This window comes from Palaemon carinicauda, chromosome 9 (genome assembly GCF_036898095.1).
Source record: "Palaemon carinicauda isolate YSFRI2023 chromosome 9, ASM3689809v2, whole genome shotgun sequence".
NCBI lineage: Eukaryota > Metazoa > Arthropoda > Malacostraca > Decapoda > Palaemonidae > Palaemon > Palaemon carinicauda.
In genome coordinates, this window is record NC_090733.1 from 70820172 (window position 1) to 70832671 (window position 12500).

The window sequence follows — 12500 nt, forward strand, 5'->3', positions numbered from 1 at the left end:
TGAGATCCGGATGTTGAGGAACCACCGTCCTTGACCTACTTACAATCATACTTTGAGTTTTGTTAGGATTCAACTTCATACACCATAATTTGCACCATGCACTAATTCTAGCTAAATCTATATTAAGAGATTCACCAACCCCGGATCTACATTCAGGGGATGGAATTAATGCAAAGAGAGTAGCATCATCTGCATATGCAACAAGCTTTTTTTTCTAGGCCAAACCACATGTCATGTGTATATAGTATGAAAAGTAATGGGCCAAGAACACTACCCTGTGGAACACCGGATATCACATTCCTATACTTACTATGGTGCCCATCAACAACAACTCTTTGAGATCTATTACTTAAAAAATCAATAATAATGCTAAGAAACAACCCACCCACTCCTAACTGTTTGAGTTTGAAAACAAGGGTCTCATGATTAACATGGTCAAAGGCAGTACTAAAATCAAGGCCAATTATGCGAAATTCCTGACCATAATCAAAGGATTTCTGTACAGCATTGGAGATTTTAAGAAGGGGATCACATGCTCCAAGGCCTTTATGAAAAACCAAATTGCAAACTAGGGAATAGATGATTGCCTTCAGCAAACTTATTAGGACGTTTTGACAGAAGACATTCAAAAACTTTAGATAATATGGGAGTTGTGGAAATTGGGCGGTAATCAGTTGGACTTGAGGTACCACAAACACATTTACATAGAGGAGTAACATTACCAATTCTCCAACAAGTGCTAAAAGCTCCTCTTCTTGCTAACTTGCACAAAAGAAAAGATAACTTTGGAGCTAAGAAATCTGCAGTCTTAAAAAAAAACAAAGGAAAAATACCATTTGGGTCTACACCTCCATAAACATCAAGGTCCATCAACAGAGCTTTAATTTCATGAGATCGAAAAGCTAAACAAGTTAGTTTAGCCTCAGGAAATGAGGAATGAGGAAGTTCAAGTTTATCATTACTCTGTTTACTGTCAAAAACATCAGCCAAAAGGGTTGCCTTTTCCTTTGGACAGTGAGTGACTTAGCCATCTTGTTTAAGTAAAGGAGGAACTGTTGCATCTACACCAAGGAGTGCAGATTTAAGGGTAGACCACTATTTATGTTCCTGAGCTGTACTAGAAAGGGTTTCTTTTATGGTTAAATTGTATTCCTTTTCAGTTGAAGCATAAACTCTCTGAGCAAAAGCTCAAAGCTGAGTGGTGAAATCTGATCTGTTACCCTTCCAAAGATGATAGGCCTCCTGCTTCTCCAAATATGTACGTTTACAATCATCATTGAACCACGGATTGTCCTTCACTCGGTACCTTAGCACACGAGAAGGAATACGCTTATCAGTTATGTTGACTATATTCTCATTCAAAGGGACAACAGGATCTACACTACTATACAATTGTGACCAATTCAAGCACAAAAGATCATGCAAAATCCCATTCCAGTCTGCTTGGGATTTCATATAAATTTTACAAGAGTATGATCCATCAGGGACAGGCTGCTCAGTCTTCACTACTAATGAAATCAAGGCATGATCAGAGATCCCGACTGGAGAACCAACCTTTCTAGTTATAACACCAGGGGAGTCAGTGTATACGAGGTCAAAGTAATTACCAGACCTGTGAGTAGCTTCATTTATGATTTGCTCACAGCCTGATTCCGAGGCAAAGTCTAAAGCTCTTAAGCCATGGTGATCGGTAGGAGAGATAGAACGTAACCACTCCCTATGGTGAGCATTAAAATCACCAACAAAGACAAAAGTATCCTTTCTATCATCTTCTTGTATCTTAGCCATAATGGTAAGAAGACAATCGAAGATAGAATCATCCGTGTCTGGATTCCGGTAGATCGAACACAAGTAAAAGTTGTTATGCCTACCACAAACTTTTATTACGTGAATCTCATGACATCCGCATCGATAGCAGGGCTTATGAGAAGCAGGGTACTCAGTCCTAATATCCACCGCCTTTCCCTTGGCCTTAGGGATGGCATCACATTTCAACATTATTGGCTTCTTAAAATCAGTTATAAGGAGCCCAGATGAGTGCCTCATATTAGAAACCAAAGTTTCTGAGCACAAAAGAATATCATACTGTCTGGACGCAACTGTAAGGTCTTGAATATTTGCATGAAGATCACGAATATTTCAATACAGAAGACGACATTGACGAAATCTAGAACGTACTGGTCCCGGATTTCGCTTAATATCTCCAGATAGCATAAGTATTAATAGAAATAAAAAAGAGACATCATACTTAAAAACTAGATTGACAAGAATTATAACAAAAAAATATTTACAGAATTATAAATAGAATGATTGATGAAACCCATAGACTATAGTAAAAAGTCGAAAAAACTGGTCAATATGGAGGAGCCGATACACCATGCAAGGCTAAATACCCTCCAGGATAACCGCTTCAACTGATGGGAGGACAGTAAGGATGGTTTTGAGAAGAAAAAGAATCAGTTAAGAAAAAGACAGCCTCTTGATAAACCACCAGACATCCATGGCCCTTCTATTAAGCCTGCCCAACATACCATTTAAAAAAAAACAAGAGGAAGGAAAAAAAAAATTAAAAAGATAGAATAGTGTGCCCGAGTGTACCCTCAAGCAAGAGATCTCTAACCCAAGACAGTGAAAGACCATGGTAAAGAGATTATGGCACTACCCAAGACTAGAGGACAATGGTTTAATTTTGGAGTGTCCCTCTCCTAGAAAAGCTGCTTACCATAGCTAAAGAGTCTTTCTACCCTTACCAAGAGGAAAGTACACTGAACAATTGCAGTACAGTAATTAACCCCTTGGGTGAAGAAGTGTTTAGTAATCTCATTGTTGTCAGGTGTATGAGAAAAGACGAGAATCTGTAAAGAATAGGCCAGACTATTCTGTGTATGTGTAGGCAAAGAAAAAATAAGCCGTAACCAGAGAGAGGGATCCAATGCATTACTGTCTGGCCAGTCAAAGTATCCAATAACTCTCTAGTGGTAGTATCTCAACGGGCGGCTGGTGACCTGTCCAACCTAATTGGCTGGCTTATGGATGTAAGCATGTATGGAATTTTGGCCATATGGCTAGGTGCTGGGGTTTGGTAGGCTATTCAGCATAATCATGGATGATAATGGAATGAATCAAGTTTTGTTTTAAAATGACAATCATAAATAATGCAGACAAGAACAAACTTATGCATAAAACTAAGCATATCATTCACACACTTTCATAGATTTATAAATATAACTAATTACACAAACATTTGTACATTAAAACAAAGGGTTTATAAATTATCTACACTTTGTTAGACATGTCAGCATTTCTCTTCAAAATTCCATAATTCCACAATCAAAACTTCTTTGCACAATACTCACGACCAGATTTCAGGTGAAGGCTATACTTCATCGTCCTCATAAAGTGAGAACAGTGCAATGAGATGTGCTTAACCAAAAGTAATTTGCCCAATTGAGTAAATGACACACTGCTCCATCTAAAATATATTCAGAGTATGTGTGAGGTGGGTATAACCTATCCTCATTCTGGTTAAAACATACTTGAATCTTTGGTAAGAATCCAAACTGTTAAGCAAGGGTTCAATGTTATCTCTAAAGCTTTTATTTTCTATTATTAACAAGAGAGAGGACACCCCCTTCCCTTGCCATTTCCTTTAAATGTATGAATTAATTGGTTTCTTCATAAAGTGGGGAAAATTTTTTTGCATAAATAATTTAAGCTGCTTTCTCTTTATTACTTTTTGCCAAAAAAATCCAGAAACCAAGAGAAGTAAAATTTTGTGGCAAAGAGAAATATGTAGATCCACCCTTTGAGCTTTTTGGACTAGTGGTAAATGGTATTTAAAAATTAAGGATTAAATTATCTCTTAGAGTCAGTGTTTAAAGAAAAAAAATACTTAAAAATAAGCTCCAAAGCCTCACATTAGCTATATACAATTCAGATAGCTTAACGTGACCTTTGTGAATAATGTCACTTTTATAGAATTTAGAGTTAACTTCTAAGTAACAAAGAAAAGGGGTAAGTTGCCAGTTTTTGTGTTTAGGAAGATATGTTAGAGATTTGGGCCTTATAGTATAGTGGCAAATGGTACATTTTCATAACAATAGACTTCTACGATGCTTTTTAAATAATTTGCTGGAAAGGTTTACTATACAACGCTACTCAATGAATAACAAATAAATACTCATGGGATGAGAATACTGTACAGTGCATCTTTCCTTTTCAGGCTTCATTGGTCATCTATCAAAGCAAGACTTGGGTAAAAAAAAAATGTTCTACAACACAATAAAAAAGTAACAACTAAAGTATGCAAAACATTGATAGTGATATAGTTTTAAAAGCATTAACATACAGTACGAGTGCAAAGGCGCATAGTTAAATACAGATTTATGGCTCCACCATGCTATATAGACATAAGAAAATGGATCTATGAATATGCAGTATCTAAAATTATCAATCAGTTCTACAAAAAAAAAAAAAAATGAAAACTTAAGACATACGCAAGTACTTTACAAGAGGAGCTGGATAACAACAAAGACTAGAATACAGCAGCAAAAACTCTTAACAAGGTATAAACAACCAGCAAGGTAGTTACCTGCCAGGAGAGGAGAAAGCAACCGGCCACAGGCCGCTCCAGCTTACTGTAACCTCTCTGCATTTTGCTAATAAGGAAAGCGTCATCAGCATACTCTAGGTCCGCTAATTTCCTGTTACCAATGCAGCCTAATCCTTCTTTGTCCTCCCCATCTGTTCTATGCATCAACAACCCATGAGGAGGATAAACAACATAGGTGACAACACATTCCCTTGGAGTGATCCGCTTTTCACTGGAAATTCATTTGATAGCACTTCATTAACATTAATTTTGCACTTGCTATGCTCATGAACAGACTTAATCAAATCTAAATATTTAAGAGGAACGCTATAATAACATGGACTTTCCACAAAATTGGCCGATGCACACTATCAAAGGCTTTTTTATAGTCAACAAATGACATCAAAAGTGGATTTCTATATTCTTCACATTGTTGCACCACATGTTTTAAGATGAAAATGTAGTCAATACAACCTGCTTGTTCATATCTCAGGTTTTCATTAATCTTTCTCTCTAGTCTCTACTCCATGAGTTACTATAAATTTTCATGACAACTGACGTAAGAGCTTCTTTGGTTATTGCAATCAGTCATTTCGGTGGGTGGTCTTTTTGTCCGATGCCACTTCGTCCGACGACACTTCGTCCATGTCTATTGGTCCAATGTCTTTTTGTCCGATGGACTTTTGGTCCAACGACATTTGGTCCAATTTCTAAAAAAAGCAAATGTTTGAAGAGATTGTTATTACCGTTTGCTTCACTTCTCTGTTAAAAGTTTATACCTTATTGGCTTTTGTGATAAAGTAATATGCTCATTTTCTAATTACTCCATTAGTCATGCTTAACATTCTCTCTCTCTCCTTATCTCTCTTTAGTATGGTACTATATATATAGTGTTCTGCAAGTTTAGTACTTTAGTTTCTGAATCTGCCCATCCCGAAATGGCAAAGTTCATACAATCAACGAAGAAGAAAAGAAAAGAAAAACCTTCAGCGGTTGAGCACATTTGAACATTTGGAAATCTATCGAAACCTTTAAGGAAGAAGAAGGATTTATTCAATGTAATATAACTCAAATACTTCGAGGAGATCCGTCAAATTCTTGTTTACAATATCAAAAAATCACCGAACGTCTCAAAAGATTAGTAATTGGATATGAGTCAAAGAGGAAAACAGATTTTTGGAGAAAGCAGCATATGCACCAGTTTCACTCCTATACTTTAGAGTTTGGCAGTTAATTATTATATTATTATAAACAACAAGGGAGAAATCCCTTATAAGGTTTAATTTTCTAATTAGGAAGTCATGAATTGGCTAGGGTTTTCTTTTTTCTTTTATGGCTTGAAACATTTCAAAATTGGACCAAATGTCGTTGGACCAAAAGTCCATCGGACGAAAAGACATTGGACAAAAAGACGTGGACGAAGTGTCGTCGGACGAAGTGACATCGGACAAAAAGTCGGTACACGGTCATTTCTCCTTTTATTTGCCATATTTGTAGGTACATGAAGACACATTTAACATATACCAATATTCTTTATTATTGACATTATCCTATATGTCCCATTTATTGTATTATGTGCTTTCAAGCATTATTTCCAGATGTTGGATATTAGCAGATTAATTCTTGTCTTAATAATATGATATGGCAACATTGTAATTAGCATTGGCAACACTTACTAATTGTTCCAATGATGCACTGTCTTGTTTGTCCTGATCTCTTACTGAAAAGTTATCTTTCCGTTGTTTCCTTGGACTGTATTTTTCTCGTAGTAGACATTAAGAACCTACTTTTAAAGTTGTATCCTTGCCCCACCTATCTAGGTTAAGGAAGTTACCAACACGTACATGGCGCAGTGAACTCATAGTGTCGTATTATGAGAAGTTTCTTTCAAGACATGGACAATTGGAACCAGTGGGTGCCATTAATGGACTCAATTCGAATGTTTTTGTGGTTTTTTTTCGATCTATTCTATTTCATGTGCAGTGTAGTGATGCAAGTGAACTGCGAAGTGTTGTGCAGTGCATTGTGCTTTTATAGTGCCCCTTTTATACGTCCAAGTGTATTATTTGCTGTGCTATTTGAAGAAGCAAGCAAATATTTAGTTGTGGAATGGTCAGAGCATACGTAACCATATGCAGTCTCAATGATCGCCACGGGGTGACTGCTGATGCCTGAAACGTTCAAGGCTCAAACGAGCAAGAGAGACTGGTGAGTTGCAACTCCTCTCAACTCACTGCCTGATGTATTCATCGCACACGCACACAATCACTCCTCGTTGAACCTTTTTTATATTAGTTTTGACTTTTAAAACAGTTCGTGTTTATTGTTAATAATTTTGTTAGAACTGTACTTTTGCTCACTGCACATTGAAAGTAATAATGGCCTTGAGAGATAGACTTACAGATAAGTTAGAAGAGACAGCAGAACAGGGACCATTAAGTAACGAGGGTGCCCAAAATGTCAACAATGCCGACACCCGCAGTGTTGGGGGAGTGTTGGAGCGCACTGCCTCTCCCTCAACACCTTTCTTGAGCCCTCACTACCAACCACCGTCTGCTTCCCAAGCTACCGGGACAGATTTCCTCACTTTGATTAGATTTCTAGAGGAATCTCACTTGTATGAGCATGAAAGAAGATGAAGGGAAGGTTAAGAAAGAAGACAAGAAAGAAAAAGGGAAGAAGAAAAATGAAAGGAACAAGAAGCGATTCGCCTAAGAGAGGATGATCTTAGAAGGGAAGAAGAAAATGCAAGATTTACTGCTCTCATTCAAACTCTTGCACCTATCGTCCATTCTCATCCAGGTACTCCTACACCTGGCACAGAGGTGACTTTGGACTCCAATCAACCTGCTCTCCCACCTCCATAGAAAGCAGCGGCTCAAACACCACCCCCACTGAAAGCAGATGCATCATTCCAAATGTTCAGGGAATGGAGACATCAGTGGGATGACTATGCCATCATGGTGGATTTTTATAAGCTTTCTCGTGAAAAACAGATGATCCCGATGAGGATGTATTTAACCCTTAAAACACAGTGTGTTTTAGAACACACATTACAAATTTCTACTTCCATAGATAAGTCTCTAGATGAAGTCCTGGATGCTCTACAATTGCATATAAAGAATTTAAGGAATGAAGTGCTTCGCTGAAGAGAGTTGCTTAGCTGTAAGAAATGGAAGAATCTTTCACCAATTTCTACGAGAGACTTTGTCGCATCGCAGAAGAAGTTGATATGCGCCCAGGTAATACTGATGCATGTGCAGAGACCTAGCTGAAAATAATCATCTTGATGGGTATCTGAGATGCAGAGTTAGTTCAGAAGTTGATTGCCTTGGATGCAAATTCTCCTCTACAAGATTTCATTACCGCCTGTCGATCGTGTTGGTCATTAGTCCAGGACATTGAAGTGTCCTGCCAGCAAAGTCTAGTGCCGTCGTTGTCACCATATTATTATTATTATTATTATTATTTGCTAAGCTACAAGCCTAGTTGGATAAGCAGGATGCTATAAGCCCAGGGGCTCCAACAAGGAAAATAGCTCAGTGAGGAAAGGAAACGAAGAATAAAATATTCTAAGAAGAGCAACATTAAAATAAATATCTCCTATATAAACTATAAAAACTTTAACAAAACAAGAGGAAGAGAATTAACATAGAATAGTGTGGCCGAGTGCACCCTCAAGCAAGGGAACTCTAACCCAAGACAGTGAAAGATCATGGTACAGAGGCTATGGCACTACCCAAGATTAGAGAACGATGGTTTGATTTTGGAGTGTCCTTCTCCTAGAAGAACTGCTTACCATAGCTAAAGAGTCTCTTCTACCCTTACAAATAGGAAAGTGGCCACTGAACAATTACAGTGCAGTAAGAAGAATTGTTTGGTAACCTCAGTGTTGTCAGGTAAATGAAGCAGAGGGGACCAGACTATTCGGTGTGTGTGTGTGTGTGTGTGTGTGTTTGTAGACAAAAGGAAAATTAACCGTAACCGGAGAGAAGGATCCAATGCACTACTGTCTGGCCAGTCTAAAGACCCCATAACTCTCTAGCGGTAGTATCTCAACGGGTGGCTGGACACTTCGATAAATTCTGCAAGGATAACAAGAAAAATGGTCACCAAGACAGATTTTCAAGCAACAGTGGTGCCTCTATAGTTTCCAACGAACCACAAAATTCATGGACCAGCTGTCGTCGCTTAGGATCGCCTTCCACCATCTCCAAGATGCCCAAACCTATCTGTGTACTCTTGTCATCTGGCAATATCAAGTCTCGCATCAAGATTTTACCAGACACAGTTGCCGACGTCACTGTTATTGGACAGCAACACCTTGCCACCATGGGTATCTCCAGGAGCTGCTTGCAACCACCTCCACCGAATGTGACGTTCACCGCAAATGGATCTCGGATGTCACCTGCTCTGGGTATATTACAAGCTACCCTTACCGTAGGCAAGAGATCCTATCATGCCAGGATTCAAGTTCACAAAAATGTGTAAGTTCCACTTTTATCCTAAGGTCATTGTCAAAAACTGGTCATAATATCTCCAGACTTCCCCAAGCCTATTTTGGAGGTCAAACATGTAAATAGATGCAAGCAGCTACCCTTCTCAGCAACCATATCGCCTTCAGCAGTCAAGGAATACTTTCTTCAAGAGTTTAAAGATGTGTTGTTCTCAAAAGAAGATTTGAAGACAGCTCCTCTCAAGACAATGACTGGTCCTCCCATGAGAATCCACCTAAAGGATGATGCAGTGCCTTTTGCCATCCACACTCCAAGACAGATTCCTTTTGCGTTTAAGGACTATGTCAAAGAAGAGCTTGATTTTATGTGGTTCAAGGGATAATTAAACCTACTGATGGTAATCCTTCAGGTTGGTGCCATTCTCTCGTCGTCATTGCCTAGAATGAGACAGGAGTACGTATCAATGTTGACCTAACCAAGTTTCTTGTCCAGACCACCGTTCACCCACACCCTACAGAGCGATTCCTAGTGTGGACTCAAAAGCTCATTACTTCACCACAGCTGATGTTCTCTATGGGTACTGGCAAATGGAAATGTCAGAAGAGGATCTACATTTAACCCACGTTATTACGCCATATGTTCAGTTCATATATTGCAGAGGACCGATGGCTTTCGCAGCTACTGGTGACGCCTTCTGCCTACGAGGTGATATGGCCCTTCAAAGGGTCCAAATTGTGTTAAGGTCATAGACGACCTTCTCCTCTACGGTAAATACGTTACACACCTTTATTGTATCCAGGAAGTGCTCACCAGGTGCCGCAAGTTTGGGAACACACTCAACAAGGATAAATTTTGGTCACCGCCCGCTCTATGCACTTCTGCGGGTACAATCTCTCAAGAGATGGCATTTCAGCTGATCAGCAGAAAGTCGGTGCCATCAAGGATTTTCCGAACTCTGCTAACCTGACAGACCTTAGTTCATTCATCGGATTGGTCAACCAGTTAGCGGAGTTTACGCCTGACATCGCCATTGCAGCCCAACCTTTACGTCCCCTGATGAGCCCCAAGAGAACATCTGTCTGGATCTCCGACCATGATGAAGCATTTCAATGCGCCAAGTTAGCTCTCACCTGTCCCCCAGTTCTCGTCCTCTTTGACCCAGACCTACCTGTGATTCTTCAAACGGATGCTTCACGCTTCAACGACATTGAATATGCTCTCTTGTAGGACCATGGTAATGAAAACCTGCATCTAGTTCAGTGTGGTTCTCGTTTTCTCGCTGATGTAGAGACATGCTATGCCACCATCAAGCTCGAGATGCTAGCCATTGTCAGGGCAACGGCAAAGTGTAGGCTGTATCTAGCTGGCCTAGAGCACTTTACTCTGATGATGGATCACTGGCCCCTTATACCAGTTCTGAACAGTTATGCTCTGGATGCAATCGAAAACCCCCGTCTCCAGTGCCTCAAGGAGAAGATCTCGCATTACATCTTTACAGCTGTGTGGCGTGCTGGTAATTTGCTCTGCACTCCAGATGAATTACCTCGAGCCCCGGTCAGCTCCCACACAGGAGGACAAGATCTTGGGTGCTTCTGCTGCTCATCTCCATACTGCCATAACCATGAACACCGTTACTCTTTCAGACGATTCTTCAGCTCAAGATGCCGACAGGATACTCCAGGATCTTCGTGATGCAGTAAGAGCAGATCCTGCGTATACTCGTTTACTCGATTGTGACACATCAGGATTTCTTCGCAACAGATGTGATCTTTACAATTTTGTACTTTCATTCAGGAAACTACATGGGGATCTTTATACCATTAGTGACCTTGTCTTGTATGGAACAAGAGTTGTAGTTCCTGCCGCCCTTCGTTGCCGCACCTTGTCCCACTTGCATAATGGCCACAGAGATGTAGAATCAACCAAGCGCAAGGTGAGGCAGTCAGTTTTCTGGCCTGACAGAGCTTGGGAGGCATGTCAGACATTGTAGCCATCTCAGCAGCAATAACCTTTAATGAACAGCAACAACCCAACAAGACCCTTTGAGTCTGTCTCAGCTGACTTCTTTATTGTTGCAGGGAAAGCTTTCCTCGTCATTGTTGATCGCCTATCAGGATGGCCTGTTGTCACAACTTGTAAAGACGATACTACCATTTCTAACACAATCAGGATCTTCTGCAGATACTTTAGTAAAGTTGGTGTTCCTTTTCCCCTTAGGAGAGCTGGAGGGCCACAATTCACTAGCACAGAGTTCAAGGCTTTTATGAAGAGATGGGAAGTTCGACACATGGTAACATTCCCTCACTATCCACACTCGAATGATCATGCTGAAGCCGCTGTGAAGTCAGTCAAGTACCTCAACCTGAAAACAGCCCTGTCTGGCAACATTGATTGTGAAGATTTTGACCATGGCTTGCTGGAGCTCAGGAATACTCCTAATTTTACAAGATGCTCCGCTGCCCAGATCCTGTATGGCCGACCTCTCAGGTCATGTATCCCTGCCCATCCAAAAGCATTTGCCAAGGAGTGGCAGGTGAAGACTGAAGTCTGTGACTGCCATGGTGCTGCCCGCTATGAGCAGGTAAAGACCGCCTCCTGCCTAAGTTGAGTGTCGGACAGCAAGTTCGGATTCAAGACCCAACCTCTCATCGTTGCGACAAAATTGGCATTGTCATGGGCCATGGAAAGTCAAGAGACTATCAATGATCGTGTGTGGTGGCATAATCGCCGTTTTCTTCGACCAGTGTCACACACTATCAGTGACTCCTCTCTCCCTGACCCTGTTGCCCCTTGCCAGGACCTAGAAAGAGAATCCTTAGTCAGTATCCCTCCAGTGAAACCAAGTCGTTCCCAAAGGAGTCCGCTCGAGATTGCACTACAAGCATGAGGGGGAGGTAGGTGTAGGTACATGAAAAGACACATTTAACATGTACCAGTTTTCATTATTATTGTCATCATCCTATATGTACCATTTATTGTATTATGTGCTTTTAAGAATTATTTCCAGATGTTATATATGATCAGATTAATTCATGTCTTAATAATATGATATGGCAACATTGTATTAGCATTGGCAACACTTACCTATTGTTCCCATGATGCACTGTCTTGTTTGTCCTGATCTCTTACTGATAAGTTATCTTTCCGTTGTTTCCACGGACTTTGTATATTTCTCGTAATAAACATTAAGAACCTACTTTTAAAGTTGTATCCTTGCCCAACCGATTAAGGTTCAGGAAGTAACCAGCACGTACAATATTCGCTAACACTCATAGCTCCCATTCAACAGGTTTTGCTCCTTCCTGCCACATTCTACAAAACAATCTTGTAAGTATTCTGGGAGTCACTTCATTTTCGGCCAAAATCATCTCAGCAGTTATTCCATTGTATCCAGGGGCTTTCCATCTCTTGAGTTTTTTAATAATAGCTTCGACTTCAAACTCAATGAATTC

At 40.1% G+C, this 12500-nt stretch overlaps 1 protein-coding gene across 1 annotated transcript; it reads left to right on the forward strand.

Moving 5' to 3' along the window:
* The first annotated feature begins 9918 nt into the window (after nt 1–9918).
* LOC137646476 (uncharacterized) lies at nt 9919–10275 on the forward strand. Its single transcript, XM_068379581.1, has one exon. The coding sequence runs from the start codon at nt 9919–9921 to the stop codon at nt 10273–10275; it is 357 nt and encodes a 118-aa protein (XP_068235682.1).
* The last annotated feature ends 2225 nt before the right edge of the window (nt 10276–12500 follow it).

Excerpts from the sequence above, each read along its gene's own strand:
- LOC137646476 (XM_068379581.1), top strand. The coding sequence starts at position 9,919 with ATGCACTTCTGCGGGTACAATCTCTCAAGAGATGGCATTTCAGCTGAT.